This window comes from Rattus norvegicus, chromosome 8 (assembly GCF_021556685.1).
Source record: "Rattus norvegicus strain SHRSP/BbbUtx chromosome 8, alternate assembly SHRSP_T2T, whole genome shotgun sequence".
Taxonomy (NCBI): Eukaryota; Metazoa; Chordata; class Mammalia; order Rodentia; family Muridae; genus Rattus; species Rattus norvegicus.
In genome coordinates, this window is record NC_141541.1 from 47,254,074 (window position 1) to 47,277,276 (window position 23,203).

The 23,203-nt window shown below is 37.6% G+C and overlaps 1 protein-coding gene across 1 annotated transcript; it reads right to left on the reverse strand.

Annotated features, from left to right (window-relative positions):
- Positions 1-15,721: 15,721 nt before the first annotated feature.
- Or8g18c (olfactory receptor family 8 subfamily G member 18C) lies at positions 15,722-16,633 on the reverse strand. The gene has a single exon (NM_001000960.1). The coding sequence runs from the start codon at positions 16,631-16,633 to the stop codon at positions 15,722-15,724; it is 912 nt and encodes a 303-aa protein (NP_001000960.1).
- Between the last annotated feature and the right edge of the window lie 6,570 nt (positions 16,634-23,203).

Below are 23,203 nucleotides of genomic sequence, written 5' to 3' on the forward strand. Positions count from 1 at the left end.
TAAAAGTCATCAAAAAAGATAAGGAAGGACACTTCATATTCATCAAAGGAAAAATCCACCAAGATGAACTCTCAATCCTAAATATCTATGCCCCAAATACAAGGGCACCTACATACGTAAAAGAAACCTTACTAAAGCTCAAAACACACATTGCACCTCACACAATAATAGTGGGAGATTTCAACACCCCCCGCTCATCAATGGACAGATCATGGAAACAGAAATTAAACAGTGATGTCGACAGACTAAGAGAAGTCATGAGCCAAATGGACTTAACGGATATTTATAGAACATTCTATCCTAAAGCAAACGGATATACCTTCTTCTCAGCTCCTCATGGTACTTTCTCCAAAATTGACCATATAATTGGTCAAAAAACGGGCCTCAACAGGTACAGAAAGATAGAAATAATCCCATGCGTGCTATCGGTCCACCACGGCCAAAAACTGGTCTTCAATAACAACAAGGGAAGAATGCCCACATATACGTGGAAATTGAACAATGCTCTACTCAATGATAACCTGGTCAAGGAAGAAATAAAGAAAGAAATTAAAAACTTTTTAGAATTTAATGAAAATGAAGGTACAACATACCCAAACTTATGGGACACAATGAAAGCTGTGCTAAGAGGAAAACTCATAGCGCTGAGTGCCTGCAGAAAGAAACAGGAAAGAGCATATGTCAGCAGCTTGACAGCACACCTAAAAGCTCTAGAACAAAAAGAAGCAAATACACCCAGGAGGAGTAGAAGGCAGGAAATAATCAAACTCAGAGCTGAAATCAACCAAGTAGAAACAAAAAGGACCATAGAAAGAATCAACAGAACCAAAAGTTGGTTCTTTGAGAAAAATCAACAAGATAGATAAACCCTTAGCCAGACTAACGAGAGGACACAGAGAGTGCGTCCAAATTAACAAAATCAGAAATGAAAAGGGAGACATAACAACAGATTCAGAGGAAATTCAAAAAATCATCAGATCTTACTATAAAAACCTATATTCAACAAAACTTGAAAATCTTCAGGAAATGGACAATTTCCTAGACAGGTACCAGGTATCGAAGTTAAATCAGGAACAGATAAACCAGTTAAACAACCCCATAACTCCTAAGGAAATAGAAGCAGTCATTAAAGGTCTCCCAACCAAAAAGAGCCCAGGTCCAGACGGGTTTAGTGCAGAATTCTATCAAACCTTCATAGAAGACCTCATACCAATATTATCCAAACTATTCCACAAAATTGAAACAGATGGAGCACTACGGAATTCCTTCTACGAAGCCACAATTACTCTTATACCTAAACCACACAAAGACACAACAAAGAAAGAGAACTTCAAACCAATTTCCCTTATGAATATCGACGCAAAAATACTCAATAAAATTCTGGCAAACCGAATTCAAGAGCACATCAAAACAATCATCCACCATGATCAAGTAGGCTTCATCCCAGGCATGCAGGGATGGTTTAATATACGGAAAACCATCAACATGATCCATCATATAAACAAACTGAAAGAACAGAACCACATGATCATTTCATTAGATGCTGAGAAAGCATTTGACAAAATTCAACACCCCTTCATGATAAAAGTCCTGGAAAGAATAGGAATTCAAGGCCCATACCGAAACATAGTAAAAGCCATATACAGCAAACCAGTTGCAAACATTACACTAAATGGAGAGAAACTTGAAGCAATCCCACTAAAATCCGGGACTAGACAAGGCTGCCCACTCTCTCCCTACTTATTCAATATAGTTCTTGAAGTTCTAGCCAGAGCAATCAGACAACAAAAGGAGATCAAGGGGATACAGATCGGAAAGGAAGAAGTCAAAATATCACTATTTGCAGATGACATGATAGTATATTTAAGTGATCCCAAAAGTTCCACCAGAGAACTACTAAAGCTGATAAACAACTTCAGCAAAGTGGCTGGGTATAAAATTAACTCAAATAAATCAGTTGCCTTCCTCTATACAAAAGAGAAGCAAGCCGAAAAAGAAATTAGGGAAACGACACCCTTCATAATAGACCCAAATAATATAAAGTACCTCGGTGTGACTTTAACAAAGCAAGTAAAAGATCTGTACAATAAGAACTTCAAGACACTGAGGAAGGAAATTGAAGAAGACCTCAGAAGATGGAAAGATCTCCCATGCTCATGGATTGGCAGGATTAATATAGTAAAAATGGCCATTTTACCAAAAGCAATCTACAGATTCAATGCAATCCCCATCAAAATACCAATCCAATTCTTCAAAGAGTTAGACAGAACAATTTGCAAATTCATCTGGAATAACAAAAAACCCAGGATAGCTAAAGCTATCCTCAACAATAAAAGGACTTCAGGGGGAATCACTATCCCTGAACTCAAGCAGTATTACAGAGCAATAGTGATAAAAACTGCATGGTATTGGTACAGAGACAGACAGATAGACCAATGGAATAGAATTGAAGACCCAGAAATGAACCCACACACCTATGGTCACTTGATTTTTGACAAAGGAGCCAAAACCATCCAATGGAAAAAAGATAGCATTTCCAGCAAATGGTGCTGGTTGAACTGGAGGGCAACATGTAGAAGAATGCAGATCGATCCATCCTTATCACCCTGTACAAAGCTTAAGTCCAAGTGGATCAAGGACCTCCACATCAAACCAGACACACTCAAACTAATAGAAGAAAAACTAGGGAAGCATCTGGAACACATGGGCACTGGAAAAAATTTCCTGAACAAAACACCAATGGCTTACGCTCTAAGATCAAGAATTGACAAATGGGATCTCATAAAACTGCAAAGCTTCTGTAAGGCAAAGGACACTGTGGTTAGGACAAAACGGCAACCAACAGATTGGGAAAAGATCTTTACCAATCCTACAACAGATAGAGGCCTTATATCCAAAATATACAAAGAACTCAAGAAGTTAGACAGCAGGGAGACAAATAACCCTATTAAAAATGGGGATCAGAGCTAAACAAAGAATTCACAGCTGAGGAATGCCGAATGGCTGAGAAACACCTAAAGAAATGTTCAACATCTTTAGTCATAAGGGAAATGCAAATCAAAACAACCCTGAGATTTCACCTCACACCAGTGAGAATGGCTAAGATCAAAGACTCAGGTGACAGCAGATGCTGGCAAGGATGTGGAGAAAGAGGAACACTCCTCCATTGTTGGTGGGATTGCAGACTGGTAAAACCATTCTGGAAATCAGTCTGGAGGTTCCTCAGAAAATTGGACATTGAACTGCCTGAGGATCCAGCTATACCTCTCTTGGGCATATACCCAAAAGATGCCTCAACATATAAAAGAGACACGTGCTCCACTATGTTCATCGCAGCCTTATTTATAATAGCCAGAAAATGGAAAGAACCCAGATGCCCTTCAACAGAGGAATGGATACAGAAAATGTGGTACATCTACACAATGGAATATTACTCAGCTATCAAAAACAACGAGTTTATGAAATTCGTAGGTAAATGGTTGGAACTGGAAAATATCATCCTGAGTGAGCTAACCCAATCACAGAAAGACATACATGGTATACACTCATTGATAAGTGGCTTTTATCCCAAATGCTTGAATTACCCTAGATCCCTAGAACAAACGAAACTCAAGACGGATGATCAAAATGTGAATGCTTCACTCCTTCTTTAAATGAGGAAAAAGAATACCCTTGGCAGGGAAGGGAGAGGCAAAGATTAAAACAGAGACTGAAGGAACACCCATTCAGAGCCTGCCCCACATGTGGCCCATACATATACAGCCACCCAATTAGACATGATGGATGAAGCAAAGAAGTGCACACCGACAGGAGCCGGATGTAGAACGCTCCTGAGAGACACAGCCAGAATACAGCAAATACAGAGGCGAATGCCAGCAGCAAACCCTGAACTGAGAATAAGTCCCCCGTTGAAGGAATCAGAGAAAGAACTGGAAGAGCTTGAAGGGGCTCGAGACCCCAACAGTACAACAATGTCAAGCAACCAGAGCTTCAGGGACTAAGCCACTACCTAAATACCATACATGGACTGACCCTGGACTCTGACCCCATAGGTAGCAATGAATATCCTAGTAAGAGCACCAGTGGAAGGGGAAGCCCTGGGTCCTGCTAAGTCTGAACCCCCAGTGAACTAGACTATGGCAGGAGGGCGGCAATGGGGGGAGGGTTGGGAGGGGAACACCCATCAGGAAGGGGAGGGGGGAGGGGGATGTTTGCCCGGAAACCGGGAAAGGGAATAACACTTGAAATGTCTATAAGAAATACTCAAGTTAATAAAAAAAAAAAAAAGAATGAATCGGTGTGTGTTCTTCTACATGCTGACCTCCAGTTGAATCAGCACCATTTGTTGAAAATGCTATCTTTCTTCTATTGGATGGTTTTAGCTCCTTTGTCAAAGATCAAGTGACCATAGGTGTGTGGGTTCATTTTGGAGTCTTCAGTTCTATTGTGTCGATCTATCTGCCTTTCTCTGTACCAATACCGTACAGTTTTTATCACTATTATTCTGTAATACTGCTTGAGTTCATGGATAGTTATTCCCCCAGAAGTTCTTTTATTGTTGAGTAAAGTTTTTGCTATCCTAGGTTTTCTGTTATTGCACATTAATTTGCAAATTGCTCTTTCGTTCTCTATGAAGAATTGAGTTGGAATTTTGATAGTGATTTCATTGAATCTGTAGATGGCTTGGGGTAAAATGGCCTTTTTTACTATATTAATTCTGTCAATCCATGAGCATGGAAGACCTTTACATCTTCTGAGATCTTCCTCAGTTTCTTTCTTCAAAGACTTGAAGTTCTTGTCACACAGATCTTTCACTTGCTTGGTTAAAGTCACACCAAGATAATTTTATTTATTTTGGACAATTGTGAAAGGTGTCATTTCTCCTATGTCTTTCTCAGTCTGTTTATCCTTTGAGTAGAGGAAGGCTACTGATTTGTTTGAGTTAATTTTATACTCAGTCACTTTGCTGAAGCTGTTTAACAGGTTTACTAGTTATATGGTGGAACTTTTGGGGTCATTTAAATGTATTATTATATCATCTGCAAATAGTGATATTTTGACTTCTTCCCTTCCAACTCATTGACCTCCTTTCATTGCCTGATTGTTCTGGCTAGGACTTTGAGAACTATATTGAATAAGTATGGAGAGAATTGACAGCCTTGACTAGTCCTGATTTGAGTGGGATTGCTTCAAGTTTCTCTCCATTTACTTGGATGTTAGCTACTGATTTGCTGTATATTTCTTCTACTATGTTTAGATATGGGCCTTGAATTCCTGATTCCAGGACTTTTTTCATGAAGGGGTGTTGAATTTTGTCAAATGCTCTCTCAGCATCTAATGAAATGAAATGAATATGTGGTTTTTATCTTTGAGTTTGTTTACATATTGGATTATGTTGACGAATTTCCATATATTGAACCATTCCTGCATCCCTGGTAGGAAGCCTACTTGATCATGTGGATGACCATTTTGATGTGTTTTTGTATTTGGTTTGCAAGAATTTTAGTGAGTATTTTTGTGTCAATGTTCATAAGGAAAATCGGTCTGAAGTTCTCTTTCTTTGTTGGGTCTTTGTGTGGTTTAGGTATAAGAATAATTGTGGCTTCATTGAAGGAATTTAGTAGTGCTCTGTCTGTTTCTAGGAGCTTTTTGCATTTTACATTATCTTTGATGGTTGTGTCAATGTTTTCTATGGTATCTTCTGCCCCTCAGATTATCTCTTCTACCTCTTGTATTCTGTTGGTAATGTTTGCATCTGTGACTCATTATCTCTTCCATAGGTTTTCTATCTCCAGTGTTGTCTCCCTTTGTGCTTTCTGTATTGTTTCTATTTCCATTTTTCAATCTAGACCATTTTGTTTAATTCCTTCACCTGTTTGGTTGTGTTTTCCTGTTCTTCAGGGATTTTGTTTCCTCTTTAAGGCTTTCTACTTGCTCACTTGTGTTGTTCTGCTTTTCTTTAAGGAAGTCATTTATATCTTTCTTAAAGTCCTCCATCATTATCATAAAACGAGATTTTTAAATCTAATTCTTGCTTTCTGTTGTTTTATGGATATCCAGTATTTTCTTTGGTGGGAGAACTGGGCTCTGATGATGCCAAGTAGTATTGACTTCTGTTGCTTAGGTTCCTGTGCTTGCTTCTTGCCATTGTCTCTTGTGTTAGCTGGTCTTGCAGTTTTTGACAATGACTTGACCCCCCTTTAGGCTTCTGTTTCAGCAATCCTGTATTGCTATTTTCCTGTTTTCTTTCAGTCTTTTCTGGGAACAGGTGCTCTGCTCTCAAGTGTGTAGGCACTCCTGTTGACTGTCTTTGAGCTCTTGGCACAGGCAGGAATCAGAAGGGTCCTTCCCCTCACTGCTCCTAGGTTCCTATGCCCAGGGGACACAGCACGCACTAGGTGATTCCCTCTTGGGTTGGGAGTGTGGTCAGAGACTATCCTCTGATTTCTCAGGAGTGTCTGCACTTTTGACAGTCCGGCTCTCTCCCCCACGGGACTTGGCTGCAGGGAGCTGTTTGACCAGTTCAGTTCACTTCTGGGCACAGATCAAAACTGCAGGTACCTGCACATGACTGTTCCTATATTCTTGTGTCGCTATGCAGTTTCCTCTTGGACCAGGGATGTGGGCAAAGGTGGACAGAAGTGGCAGTGTATTTTGCGGTGTCAGGATGGACCACACTTCTGGGAGTTCAGCTCTCTTCCACACAGGATTTGGGTTGCGTTCATTGTTAAAACTAGAAATATTCCTTAGATTTGGCATATTTCACAATTTTATGTTTGGATAATATTTATAGCCTCCATCCACTCTTTCCAGGAACATCTTCTTCCCTATTCATGTATCTTTGTACCTTCTTTCTATTCCCCTGATATACATTTCATTTTTTCCATTTTAATTGGATATTTTATTTTTTATTACATATTTTATTTACATTTCAAATGTTATTGCCTTTCCCATATATAAGCCTCCTATCCCATCCTACTCTCCTTCTTTTATAAGGAAGTTCCCCTACCCTCCCTCCATCCTGACATTCCCCTAGACTAAGGGATCCAGCCTTAGCAGAACCAATGGCTTCTCCTCCCATTGGTGCCCAACAAGGCCCTCCTCTGCTACATATAGAGCTGGAGCCATGGGTCTATCCATGTGTAATCTTTGGGTAGTGGTTTAGTCCCTGGGAGTTTTGGTTGGTTGGGATGGTTGTTCTTATGGGGTTGCAAGCACATTCAGCTCCTTCAATCCTTTCTCTAATTTCTCCATGGAGACACCATTCTCAGTTCAATGATCTGCTTCTAGCATTCAACTCTGTATTTGTCATGCTCTGGCTGAGCCTCTCAGTTGACAGCTAAATCAGGCTTCTGTCAGCATGCATTTCTTAGCTTCATCAATATTGTCTAGTTTTGGTAGGGCAGGTTCTGAATGGCCATCCTGTAGTCTCTACTTCAAACTTTGTCTCCATATCCCCTCCTATGAATATTTTTGTTTCCCCTTTTAAGAAGTACTGAAATATTCACATTTTGGTCATCCCTCTTCTTGAGCTTCATGTGGTCTGGGGATAGTTCAAGCTTTTGTGCTAATATATACTTATATGTGAATGCATAACATATGTGTTTTTTTGGGATTGGGTTACCTCACTTAGGATGATATTTTCAAATTCCATCCATTTGCCTATTAATTTCATGAAGTCATTGTTTTTGATAGCTGAGTAATACTCCATTGTGTATATGTACCACGTTTTTTTTAATCCATTCTTCTGCTGAAGGGCATCTGGGTTCTTTCCAGCTTCTGCCTATTATAAATAAGGCTGCTATGAACATAGTAGACCATGTGTCTTTGTTGCATGTCAGAGCATCCTTTGGGTATATTCACAGGAGTGGAATAGCTGGGTCTCCAGGTATTGGAATGACCAAATTTCTGAGGAAACTCCAGACTGATTTCCAGAGTGGTTGTACCAGTTTGCATTCCCACCAAAAATGGAGGAGTGTTCCTCTTTCTTCACATCCTCACTAGCATCTGCTGTCATGTGAGTTTTTTATCTTAGCCATTCTCACTGGTGTGAGGTGAAATCTCAGGGTTGTTTTGAATTTCCCTGATGACTGAGGATGTTGAACATTTCTTTAGATGCTTTTTTGCCATTTGATAATCCTCAACTGAGAATGTTTTGTTTACCCTGTATCCCATTTTAATAGGGTTACTTAGCTCTCTGGAGTCTAACTTCTTGACTCCTTTGTATATTTTGGATATTAACCCTCTATCAGATGTAGGATTGGTAAAAATCTTTTCCCAATCTGTTGATTGCCATTTTGTTCTAATGACAGTGTCTTTTGTCTTACAGAACTTTTCCAGTTTTATGAGGTCCCATTTGTTTATTCTAGATCTTAGAGCATAAGCCATTGATGTTTTGTTCAGGTAATTTTCCCTAGTGCCCATGTGTTCGAGAATATTTCCCACTTTCCCTACTATTAGTTTGAGTATATCTGGTTTGATGTGGAGGTGCTTAATCCACTTGGACTTAAGCTTTGTACAGGGTGACAAGAATGGATCAATTTGCATTTTTCTACATGCTGACCTCCAGTTGAACCAGCACCATTTGTTCAAAATGCTATCTTTCTTCCATTGGATGGTTTTAGCTCCTTTGTCAAGATCAAGTGACCATTAATGTATGGGTTCATTTCTGGGTCTTCAACTCTGTTCCACTAATCTATCTGCCTGTCTCTATACCAATACTGCACAGTATTTATGACTATTTCCCCAAAATACTGCTTGAAGTCAGGTATGGTAATTCCCCCAGAAGTTCTTTTATTGTTAAGTATATTTTTCACTACCCGGGTTTTTTGTTATTTCAAATGAATTTTGAAATTTCTCTTTCTATCTTGATAAAGAATTGAGTAGGAATTTTGATTGGGATTGCATTGAATCTGTAGATTGCTTTGGCAAAAACAGTCATTGTTAATATGTTAATCCTGCCAGCCCATGAGCATGGGAGATCTTTCCATCTTCTAAGATCTTCCTCAATTTCTTTCTTCAGAGACTTGAATTTCTTCTCATACAGATCTTTCACTTGCTTTGGTAAAGTTACACCAAGATATTTTATATTATTTGGGACTATTGTGAAGGTGTCATTTCCCTAAATTCTTTCTCAGTCTATTTATCCTTTGAGTAGAGGAAGGCTACTGATTGGTTTGAGTTCATTTTATACCCTGACACTTTGCTGAAGCTGTTTAGCAGGTTAAGAAGTTCTCTAGTGTGATGAATTACCCTAGATGCACAGAATACATGAAACTCAAAAGGATGACCAAAATGCGAATGCCTCACTCCTTCTTTAAAAGGGGAACAAGAATACCCTTGGGAGAGAATAGCGAGGCAAAGTTTAGAACAGAGGCATAAGGAACACCCATTCAGAGCCTGCCCCACATGTGGCCCATACATATACAGCCACCAAACTAGATAAGATGAATGAAGCAAGGAAGTGCAGGCCGACAGGAACTGGGTGTAGATCTCTCCTGAGAAACACATCCAGAATACAGCAAATACATAGGTGCATTTACATTAAACCACTGAACTGAGAACGGGACTCCCGTTGAAGGAATTTTAGAAAGGACTGAGAGAGCTTGAAAGGGCTTGAGACCCCATATGAACAACAATGCCAACCAACCAGAGCTTCCAGGGACTAAGACACTACCTAAAGACTATGCATGGACTGACCCTGGACTCCAACTGCATACGTAGCAATGAATAGCCTAGTAAGAGCACCAGTGGAAGGGGAAGCCCTTGGTCCTGCCAAGACTGAACCTCGAGTGAACGTGATTGTTGGGGTGAGGGCAGTAATGGCGGGAGGATGGGGAGGGGAACAGCATAGAGAAGGGGAGGTGGAGCGGTTAGGGGGATGTTGGCGGGGAAACCGGAAAGGGGAATAACAGTCGAAATGTAAATAAGAAATACTCAAGTTAATAAATATGAAAAAAAGATAAAAAAGAAGAAGTTCTCTAGTGGAACTTTTGGGCTCATTTAAGTACACTATCATCTACAATAGTGATATTTTGATTTCTTCCCTTCCAATTTGTATCCCTTTGACCTCCTTTCATTATCTGATTGCTCTGGCTAAAACTTCGAGTACTACATTGAATAAGTATACAGAGAGTGGGCAGCCTTATCTAGTCTCTGATTTGAGTGGGATTGCTTCAAGTTTCTCTCCATTTAGTTTGATGTTAGCTACTGGTTTGCTGTATATTGGTTCTACTATGTTTAGATATACCTTGAACTCCTGATCTTTCCAGGGCTTTTATCATGAAGGGGTATCGAATTTTGTCAAATGCTTTCTCAGCATCTAATGAAATGATCATGTGGTTCTTATCTTTGAGATTGTTTATATAGTGGATTACATTGATGGATTTTTGTATATTAAACCATCCCTACATCCTGTGATACACTACAAAGATAACAATTCCTTAGGGTATTTTCTGCTATATACTTGTCTTAGTCAGGGTTTCTGTTCCTGAACAAACATCATGACCAAGAAGCAAGTTTGGGTGGAAAGGGTTTATTCAGCTTATACTTCACATTGCTCCTCATCACCAAAGGATATCATCTCTGGAACTCACACAGGGAATGAAGCAGGAACTAATGCAGAGTCTATGGAGAGATGTTACCTACTAGTTTGCTTCCCATGGCTTGCCCAGCTTGTTCTCTTATAGATCCCAAGTCTACCAGCCTAAGGATGGCACCACACTCAAGGGGCTGGTTCCTCCCCCCTTGATCACTAGTTGAGAAAATGCCTTACAACTAGATATCATGGAGGCATTTCCTCAAATGAAGCTCCTTTCTCTGTGATAATTTCAGTTCGTGTCATGTTGACACAGAAAACCAGCCAGCCAATTACTCATCATTACGATAAAACCTTATTTGATATTTTCAAGTAATATGATAAAAATTGTATCCACATAAGCCTTTTAGCATTGTCAAACAATACACATGTGATATGATTCAAATTATTAACTACATATAAAAATTATGTATTCTATATAGTGCTCAAGATTGAATATATTGTGCCCACTACAAAGTCATATTATCAATTCTTGGTTCTGATCTGATATTCTCTCATCATATGAGGAGATACTAGAAACTGTATACAGGGGGACCCAGTTAGAAATGTTGTTTTGCCATGACCAGTATTTTTTCTCTAAACCAAGCCACTATGGCGAATCTAACTATAAATGAAACAAGCTTAATCTGCTGATATATATGACATATAATCCAAAACTAAAAAAAGTCTCTCTCCTTTATGTATTTTCATGGGTATGAGGCATGATGTATGAATTCTGACTAACACAGAAAGTAAGTACCATATTTAGGTTTATTGATGTGAACATTCACATTACAGGGGCAGATGCTTCTCAAACTTCTGAAACTGGTTTTTGGTAATAATTGGAGGGGGAATGCATGGGCTAGAGACAGCATGAATGCTATATGAATATCTTAATGGGAAATTACTATATGTGCTCATTATTCCAGAATGATAACATAAGCAAAGAAAGTAAAAACTATGCTGAAGCTTCTGATGAACATCACAATTCATTCCACTGAGAACTGAACTGCATGGCATTACTTTTACATTCTCTCGACTCCAATTATTTTCCTATCCTTATATTTTGTAATAGATTTAGTGTAATGATGATGGGTAGTTTTCAGCAAAAGTAGAACATAGTTTGCTGCCTTTGCAAAATACAGGGAAGGGAAGTCTTGATGAGAAAGAACAGTCTGAATGCAATGATAGACAAGATAAAAATATTAGAAATGTACACAAAGACATATAAATATTCAAAAACTATGAGACAAACAAACAAATAAAAATAGAAAGATGTGGTTTGGTCTGATGTTTTTGTATTCTGGGGTTAATTTTGTTTCCTCAATTCAGGTTACCCACTATGAGCAATCTATCCTATTCAGGTGACTTCATATGAACCTTCTCCCATTTCAACTTTTTAATAAAGTCTAGAGCTTGCAACTGGGCAGTGGAAGGAAAAGTTAGGACAGGAGTTTTGACACAGGGGGCAGTTAGAGAGGAAGGAAAATGAGAGGCGACTGAGAGAGGACAGAAGACCATGTCTAATGAAACCATGATGAAACAGGGGCATGTGGACAAGAGAAACAGAAAGTAAGAAGGTGTGTTTTAGCTAAGGAACATGTTAGTATAGTCTAAGATCTGCTCAATTTATGCATAAAGCTTACAATTGTATTGTGTTTTCATATGGGCTTATTGGGCTTAAAAATTACAGCATCATAAATATCACAAACTAAAGAAGTTTGAAAAGTGAAACTCATTTAGAGAATCCACAAATCGTACTTGAGCTCATTCCTTATACCCTCTCTCTTTAGTCAGACCTTGTAGATATGACACAAGGCCTGAGCTATTGCTGTTGTTACCACTTTCAATAGCTATTGAAACTCTGGCCCAAGGTTTTGCTGAAGCTCCAATCTGAAACATAAAAGAAACAAAAAGATCCTCAAAAATGGAATATAATATAAGTAAGGAGGGGAAAATCTCCCCAGGATAGCTATATGCTATCCTGTATGCAGCAAGTATCCTGGTAGGCACAAGCTAGAAGCGAATTGACATACTGAAAATTAAGAATAATTCTTATTTGCCACCATGTTTGTGATGAATAATATTACTGTCAGCTATTATTTTCAGAGTTACAATGGGAATATAACTTTAGTAATGTCCATGATTTAGAGGGACTCCAATCCAGTAACATGTGTACATTGGCTGGAATATAGACATACCCATAGTGCACACTTTCAATTCCAAACAGTGAAGAAAAAGTTAGTTTGTTGGAGGAATCACCGTGTTGGAAATCAATGCCGAAATGAGTGGTAGATGAAGTGATAATTAAGAGTAAGATTTGACAGAATGTGATGTACCCAACTTTAAGAAGAACAGAGAGGAAAGGGAGATGACAGAAGAGAGAACTGAGAGAGAGAGAGAGAGAGAGAGAGAGAGAGAGAGAGAGAGAGAGAGAGAGAGAGTTTTACTGTGAGTAGTACAGAGGCAGGTTGAAGAAAGAACACACTAGTGCCAGATGAAGACCAAGCTAGTCAGAAAATAAGAAGGGGCCAGAAGAATCAGAAGAATAGAAAAGATTGCTAGTGGTAGATTTAGGTCAAGTGGAGTAATTCAGTCATAAGTGAGAGAAACCAGTGTGAATCAATCATCTTGAAGAAGAGTTTTGAGCCAGATAGATCAATACACCAATGTAGCCAGAGTTAAAGAGCTAGAAAGGGTGAGTTTATAAAATGGTAATTCTCAGAGGCTTAAAAAATACAAGGCCTAGATTATATTAATAGAGAGGCTAAAATCTTTGAAGAATAGACCTGGGTTAGCAGATGGAGGCAGTAAGCCTTAGAGACTACAATTATATTAGGCAAATAAAATTACTTTTTCATATGAACATGTTTAATGATAGTGTTCTGTGTAGCAAAAACCATCTCCTACTGAATATGATAAGGAACATCCCATGATCCAATTAATATTTGAACTGATCTATACTCACAATGTATGCTAGCCAGCTCTTCTTGCACGTATCTTCTCTACACCTGCTCCAATATTTTGGATTCTATATAGAAACACATAAACACACACACACACACACACACACACACACACACACACACACACACCCTTATAATTTAATATGCCTCCTTAACTCACACAATGGCAATTCACTCCTGAACCTCCGTATGGCTAACAAACTCTCCTCTGATATCCCTGAGTTAATTCTTTCTAAACCTATATTATATCTTTGATTATCTAGACCTTTCTGGGCAGCTCTTCCAGGGCTTCTTTCCTTTTTGCGCCAAATTTTTGCCATCAAGACATGGTTTTTTCTACATCCCTCCCATGCTGGACTCCCTTTTACCTCCTTTCCTGAGTTTCTTGTACCAAAAATCTAAACGTCCTGCATTTGTCTCCTTGCCCAGCCATTGGCTGCTTGGAACTTTATTCCCAAATCAAAACCAATTAGGGACAGAGACCCTCAGGCTCTTGCAAGTCAACATGCTAATTCCCATATAATGTGGAAATCTACTAAATCCTCAACGATCCCATTATAACAAAACCAACCTTGTAGTAAACAATCAAACAAACAAAAGAATCATAAAACAAAAGAGGATTCAGATTTCAACTTACCCTAGTCGGAATAAAATCAAGAACACAAAAGCCCCCCTCCCCCAAAAAATCTCACTAATATGTGGGGAAATGATAATTAAACCTCATTCATTATTGACAGTATTACAAACTGCTGCATCTACTTTTAATTGCCTTGGTGAGTTAAATAAGTAACTAACAGTGTCAATAAGCAACTAAATAAGTACATAAACAATATAACATATGAACCTGAAATTCCAGTCTTTGTCAATGACCAAAGACCTTGACATTCTACACCACAGTCAATTGTTCACCCATGTTCTATCTACTGCTATTCACAACATCAAAGAAATGTAAATGACATAAATTACCTATAATCAATTAAATGATAATGAAAAACAGTGGAATTTATTTAGGTGTAAAAATACATTTTGAATGTAAATAAATGGAACAATAAAAGATTGATAGATGTGACTCAGAGCCAGAAAGCAAACAATACATGCTGTCCAATGAAGAACTGGGAAATCTCAAGCACCCCAGAGACCCAAGAGGTTCAGAGGACACAACACGAAGGATATTAACTGAAATAGCCAACAAAGGGGAGGTTGTAGAGACCATATCCAGTGGATAAGCACAGTCCCTGGTTGCGGAATGGAGTCTCAAATAGCTGTCCTATGAGAGGCTCTGACAGAGCCTTACCAATAAAGATGAGGATGTACACAGAAAAACATTGTACTGAGGGTGGGACACCAATAGAGAAGTTAGGGCAAAGACTGAAGTAGGTGAAGGTGTTTGGAAATCCATAGGAAGAACAACAATATTAACCGACCAGATCCCTCAAAGTTCACAGGGACTAAACCACTGACCAAAGGGTACACAGTGGGTAACTATGGCTCCAGCTAGATATGTAACCGAGGATCACCTTATCTGGCATTGCTGGGAAGGGTGCCCCTTGATCCTGTGGAGGCTTGATGACACAGGGTAGGGGAACACTAGGGAACTGAGGCAGGAGTGGGTGGGTAGAAGGAGAAGCACCCTCAGAGAGGCAGAGGGAGAAGTGATAGGATAAGTGGTTTGTGGAGGGGAAACTGGGAAGGGGGATAACATTTGAAATGTAAATAAATTAAATAACCAATAAAAGTGAAAAAAGAAATGTTTATGTATAGAAATGGCATAGAACATGGATAAGCATGCATGTACTTCTTATCTCTCTGTTCTTTAATGTGTATGTGATTGCAGCCTTAAAGAAAAGGAAAAAAAGAAATATCATGAGGGCTGGAGAAATGGTCCAGCAGCTAAGAGCACTGACTGCTCTTCCAGAGGTTCTGAATTCAATTCCCAGCATACAGCTCACAGCCATCTGTAATGGGGTCTAATGCCCTCTTTGGGTGTGTCTGAGGACGATGGTATACTCGTGTACAAATAAATAAATAAATAAATATGAAATGATCCAAGCAAATAAATAATAATAATAATAACAGGTTGAGTTGAATAAATATTTCTATGTGTTGCTAATTACTTTGCAGTGATAAATAATCTTCACTTGATTTCTGTTTATATGATTTTTTTCTTTCAAGTATTTTCTTAAATGCAACAGACATCCTTATTCCTCAGGCTATAGATCAAGGGGTTCAGCATAGGCACAATAATAGTATAAAACACAGATGACAATTTTGCTTTGTCCATAAAATTCAAGGATGATGGCTGAAAATACATGAATGCACCAGAACCATAGAAGATAAAAGCAGCAGAGATGTGAGAACTGCAAGTACTAAAAGCTTTGAACTTGCCCTCTCGGGAATTAATGTAGAGAATGGTGGTAATAATGAAGATATAGGAAGTAATAATGGTCAGCATTGGGCAAAACATGTTCAATGTACAAAAAAATCGAACCAATATTTCACTGATATAGGTATTAGAGGATGCAAGTTTCAAGATGGGAACAAGATCACAAAAATAGTGATTAATCACATGTAATTTGCAGAACTGAATCCTAAGCATGAAGCCAGTGTTTATGGATGAACAGAACAAAGCAAAAATATATACCCCTGAAACAAGAGAACAAAACATCTTATAGGACATGGTTACATTGTAAAGCAAGGGGTTACAAATGGCAACATATCTGTCATATGCCATTGCAGCCAATGTGTAGCACTCTGCAGTTCCAAAAGTGGTGAAAAAGTAGAGCTGAGTCATGCAACCAGGGTAGGTAATAAGGTTCTTCTCCATCACAAAGTTCACCAGCATTTTAGGAATAACAACTGTGGACTGACAGAAGTCACTGAAAGACAGACTGCTGAGGAAATAGTACATGGGTGTGTGCAGGTGGGAACTGAGCCCAATCAGTGTGATCATGCCCAGGATCCCTGCTACAGTGATCAGATAGATTCCAGTGAAGAGGAGGAAAAGGGGCAGCTGGAGTTCTGGCTTCTCTGAGAGCCCAGCCAAGAAAAACTCAGTCACTGTGCAATGGTTTCCTGCTGCCGTAGCCTCCATTCAGATCTAAAGGAGAAAAAGATTTGTCAGCCAGTTACATTTCTGCTTTATTATACAATTTCCTCCCATATAATTACTTTATGTAAATTAACTTTGATAATTATTATTTACTTTATGTAAATTAACTTTGATTTTTATTATATCATCAAACATAAACTTAAAATTAAGGATGCATTTCATATAAAATACTATCACTAAATTAAATCTTTACAATTTTAAAGAGTTTGAATCTATGCCTCAAATTTGAGATGTCAAATTGGTATTAGTGTGGAAAGAAATGTCCCACTGTTTGTAGGAGGTAAAATTTCCCCCAAAAGAGTGAATTATTATGAAAAATCTAATTTCAGATGGGATCTCCAGATCTCTAATTTTAGACATTACCATTTTTCCAATCCTTAAGATATATAAAGTCTTTCAATACCCAAAAGAGAAAATTAATTGTCCTCTGAGCAAACATTGCATTAAATTCATGAAACATTGTGCTACTAGGATTAGTAATGAACACATGGTGCTACCAGCAGGGGAAACCTGCTTGGGAACAAATTCTTGGAAAATAATCAGTCAGTAGCGGTTGCCTAATGAAACCATAAAAACAAACTATTCATATTCTCTCACATTACATGCCAGAAAAGGTGATAGCTAACACAATGCATGTTTTTCAATTTTTACAGTGCAAAGAAGTAAGTAATAATGACATCTTATCACTGAGAAATCTGAACTATGATTTTTGTTCTGTAATTTCACATTGACAACCCCTGAAGTAGAAAATTTGGTATTTCTACATATTAAAATTAAAATAAATCCTCAACTGAGTTCTTCCTTTTTTATTTATATGTTAACTCAGAAGCCTTCCATGCAGAAACCCATTATCTAGGGGAAAATATAATTACTATCTTCTATCCTATTAAACAGCCAATCAATTATTAATTGTGTACAAAATGTAATTTCCTAAATGAATTAGAATTTTCTCATTAAACATAAGAAGTTCCCAAAAAGAAAAAAAAAAGATGTTCCTTCCTTCCAGTCTGCACCTCTACTCAGACCAGGTGGGTTTACATACCCCTCTAAAACATCCCACAGACTGCCTGTGTCCAAGGGGTCTTCAGTAAGAAGGAACACAAGTGAGACTCTTGCCCCAATACTCAAGCCAGCTGGAATCCCTAAGGAGCAGATGGTGGATTTATCCCCTCTGCCATAGCCCCATCATCCTTTATATCTGCACCTCCCTCTGGGGAATATCATCCTTCTCTCACAGACCTCACAGCATGCCTGTCTCCAGGGAGGTCTGCCACAACTAGGGACACAGGTGAGACCTCTGCCACAATAGCCATGCCAACTGGGATCGTCATTGAGCCCATTGTGGGATCTATCCCATCTACAGGAGCCCTGTCTTCCTTCTAATCTGTACTGTCACCCTGGTCAGATCAGTGTGACTGTTTCTGATCCACACCACAGAGACTACCTGTCTTCCAGGAGGGCAGCCATAGCCAGAGACACAGGTTAGACCCTTGACCCAATAAGCACGCCAGCTGTGACCCACCCACTCCCACAAAGCCCAAACAATTTGGGATGCATCCTGCTCAACCTGAGCCCAATAGTTCTAATATGCTCTCCATCTGAAACTGGGGACCCCAAAACCTGGCCAGACTATCTCTCAGGTGGTTCACCCTAATCAGGCACACAGGGGGTCTTCCCTAACTATGGACATAGGAGTACTGCTCAAACCAGGAACATAGAGGCCTGCTCTAATGAGGAACACGAGTCCCACCCCCATCATAAACATCACTGCCTGCCTCCCTTGAGGCTTGACCTAAACCAAGTCACAGAGTTCTAATACTTCCAAGCAGACAGGCAACAGTAAAGGACATCCAGTCCAAATAACATCAGAGATAAACAGATGGCAAGAGGCAAGGGCAAGAACTTTCACAACAGAAGTCATGTAATCTGGCACCATCAGAATCTACTTTTTCCAACATGTAAGCCCTGGATACCATTAAACACCTGAAAACCAAGATTTTACCTAAAATTCCATCTCATGAAGATGATAGAAGCCTTTAAGGAAGATATAAATAACTCATTTAGAGGAATATAGGAAAATGCAAGCAAACAAGTAGAAGCATTTAAAGAGGAAATGAAGAAAACCCTTCAAGAAAGAAAGAAAAACAAAATCAAGCAGGTGAAAGAAATGAACAAAAAAGTCCATGACTAAAATTGTTAAGTAGAGGAATAAGGACATCACAAACCCTAGAGATAAAAACTAGCACAGAAATCAAGAGCTAGATATACAGGAATCACCACCTGAATACAAGAAATAGAAGAATGAATATTAGGTATAAAAGATACCATAGAAGATACTGAAACATCGATCAATGAAAACACAAAGTGTAATAGGATCCTAAACCAAACCATTGAGGAAATTCAGACAAAACAAAAGGACCAAAGAAAAGAATAATAGGAATAGAAGTGAATGAAGATGTCCAGTTAAAAAGTCAAGAAACATTTGCAACAAAATCATGGAAGAAAACTTCCCTAACCTAAAGAAAGACATGGTCAACATGAAGAAGAAGCCTATAGAATACAATAGATTAGGCCAGAAAAGAAAATCCTCCCATCACATAATAATCAAAACACTAAATACATGGAACAAAGAATGACTATTAAAGGCTATAAAGGAAAAAGGCTGACTTACCAAAATTACACCAAATTTCTCAACAGAGACTATGAAAGCCAGAAGACCCAGGACAGATGTCATGCAGACGCTAAGAGAACAGAAATCCCAACCCAGGCTACTTTACCCAGCAAAACACTCAATTAACATCAATGGAGAAAGTAAGGTCTTCGATGGCAAATCAAAACTTAAGCAACATATTTCTATTAATCCAGGCCTACAGAGGATACTAGAAGAAAAACTACAATACAAGGAGGGTAACTATACTCAACAAAACACAAGAAATTAATTATCTCACAACAAACCCAAGAGATCCACAAGTACATAATACCATGTCCAAAAACAACAATACCAAGAAATAACCACATTGGACTTTAATACCTTCAACATCAAAGGGATTTGTTACCCAATAAAAAGACAAAAGCTAACAAAATAGATACATAATCAAGCATTATGTTGCATACAAGAAACACAACTCAGTGACAAATGTACACATTACCTCAGAGTAAAAGGCTTGAAAAAAATTTCCAAGCAATTTGCTCCAAGAAGGAAGCTTGAGGAGACATTATATTATCGAATAAATTAGATTTTTCAACCAAAAGATAACAAAAGAGATGAAGAAGGATACTCCATACACATCAAAGGGAAAATCCACCAAGAGGAAATCTTAATTCTGAACATCTATATCGCAAATGCAAGGCTACATACATTCATAAAAGAAACTTTATTAATGCTTAAAACTCACATAAATGTCACACAAGAATAGTGAGAGATGTCAACACCCAGCTCTCACTAATAGACAAATTATTGAAATAGAAACCAAACAGACACAGAGTGAAATTAACAGAAGTTATGAATCAAATGGATTTATCAGACACATTCATGATACTTTGCACTAATAAAAACAATATACTTCTCAGCACCTTCATGAAACCTTCTCCAAAATGGACAATAAAATAAGTCACAAAACAATCCTAAATAGACCATAAGATTAAAATAATCTTGTACATTCTGTCAGATCACCATAGACAAAGGCTGGACTTCAATAACCATAATACAAGAGAAAGCCCATAATCATGAAAATTTAATAACTCTCAACTCAATAAATTGTTCAGAGAAGAAAAAAACAACAAAATTGAAGAATTTCTAGAATACAAAGGAAAGTAAGGCAGAGCACACCCAAACTTACAGGACACAATGAAAGCAGTGCTAAGAGGAAAATTCATAGCACTAAGGGCCTTCACAAAGAATTTTGAGAGGTCCTACACTTGCAACTTCACAGAGCTTAGAAGACTAAATCAACATCATCACTCACCATGATCAAGTAGGCTTAATTTCAGGGATTCAGAAATGGATCAATTTATGAAAACCATCAACATAATCCACCATATAGAGAAATTCAAAGAGAAAATTTTGTCTATAATATTCTGTAAATGTCCTTGAAAAGCTACTATATCCCTTCATGCTAAAAAAAAGTGGAGATTAGGAATTCATGGCACACGCTCACACATAAAAGAACAATATAGCAAACCAACAGCCAGCATCAAATTAAATGGAGAAAATCTAGAACCATTCCTCAGAAAATGAAGGACCATAAAAGGCTGCTCCACTCTCTCCCTAGCTATTCAAAATTCTAGTTGGGTCTATTAGACAACAAAGAAGATCGAAGGGGATACAAATTAGGAAGGAAGAAATCAAAATATCATGATTTTCAGACGGTATGTATTATATACATAAGAGATTCCAAAATTTCTTCCAGTGAACACCGATAGCAGATAACTTCAGCAATTTTTCTGGATAACAAATTGATTAAAAAAAACCAATTAAGATTCCTTTATACAAATGTTAAAGAAGCTGAGAGAGAAATTAGGAAACAAAATCTGTCACAATAGTCACAAGTAATATAAAATACCTCGGTGTAAGTCTAAACAGGCAAATGAAAGATCTGTATGTAAAGAACTTCAAATCCCTGAAGGAAGAAATCAAAGATCTCAGAAGATGGTAAAATCTCCCATGCTAATTGAATGGTAGGATTAGCATAGTAAAAATTGCTTTCTTACCAAAAGCAATCTACAGATTCAAAGAAATCCCAATGAAAATGCCAACATAATTTTCAAAGACATGGGAAGAGCTTTTAGAATAGTAAAATTATTCTAATACCATACTTCAAACACAGAATCTGGCAACTTTTTCCACCTGCCCCCATTTTCTTCCTCAAAATCATCTCTCTTTATCTTACTCCTCATCTCTTTCTAAATATGGCTGAATTACAAAAGAAATAACTCGGATAATTTGTCACTGAAGCAGTATAAATTGATATGACATCTGCCCTGCTTTAAGAAAGTCACAACCTAAATCTGACCTATTAGCATATATGAATTAGAGCTAGATTATAAATATCTGATAAAATTTACAAAATAAAATTAGGGGGATGATGCAATAGAAGTTGTAGCTGAATGGGTTTTTATTGCATAATCATGGGCTTACACTAAATACAGAATTGTACCAATATTCACAGTGTTGATGCATAACAAACAAAAATTTATCTAAATTCACAACCATAAAATCAATACTATTCAATATATTTAATATTCACAGTTTTCATGTTAACATATTAATATTTTTATTGTTCATAGATATGTTATGCAATTATGCCAATGTCTAGAGATTTAATATTTTTCTCTGAAAATTCATGTTGGTCTCAAATATATCATAATATAATAAAAATTCAAAACATGCCATATGTAGTTGTTACAAATTATGTACCTAACCAAAATTTACTCAGAGTGCTACTTCTATAAAATAAAACAGATAAAAGATCTAATCTTGTTATTGACATTAACTACATCAATTACCGAAATAATTGTAGGAATCACAGATTAAGAGGATTTTATAACATAAAAACACTATGAAATATATTTTTGACATAATTTGAATGAGAGATCACCCATTTCTCAGGGTAAGGAATATATCTCATAGCCAGCCTACATTCAAAGTTACTATGACTTCATCCATAAAGGAAAAGGATAATTTAAATTCACTACTTATAAAATTAAAAGTAAAATACCAAACCATTTATGGCTTGTTACGTATAGTAAGGGTGAAAATAAATTAAACAAGGTCAAATTTATTAACCACTAAATTGTTTTAAAATGACTATTAATGTACTATATATACATGTCCAATCATATGTAAAACCAAAGATCACTTTTCCCAATAGTCCACTCACTAGATCCTGCTAAATTCCTCATGCATACAACCCCCTCCTGTGATGTATATATTTGACTGCTTACAATACCTAGAGCATATTATACTTACTTGTCTGCATTTTAGAATATTCTTCATTGTATTTGCAAAAGACTCATTAGGAACTTTTTCTTTGTTATCTGCGAAATATGTAATTTCTTCTATAACTCATTGAAAACTATTGCTGACATGGTGGGATTCTCCAATATCATACTTTCTCCAATGTGCTTAGAAAATTGGAAATTCGGAACCTCTTACTTCCTTGGAAAATAAACTATGCTACTAGCCATATGATCTTTTGGACTTATTTACCAGACTCCTCACTAATACATGTTGACACATTACAAGTTTTTATGCTACTTTTCAGAATAATGGAATAATTACATGAATGAATGGGAATATTTGGCATTTTTGATTGATTTCTTTCATTGATTGCTACAGTCCTTAGAGTCCTAAAAATACAGTGTGTGTGAGAAATGCATACTACCTTACAACTCCTGAAATGTTCAGTATGAAATTTTGTTTTCTGCTTGCCAATGCCATTCATAAGGAAATGGGGAGAAGCAGGCACCAAGCATTGTACAGTTAATATTTAAATATAAGACTAGCCCTCAATGTAAACAGTGCCTTTGAGCCTGGTCTGCATCTCAAGTTAC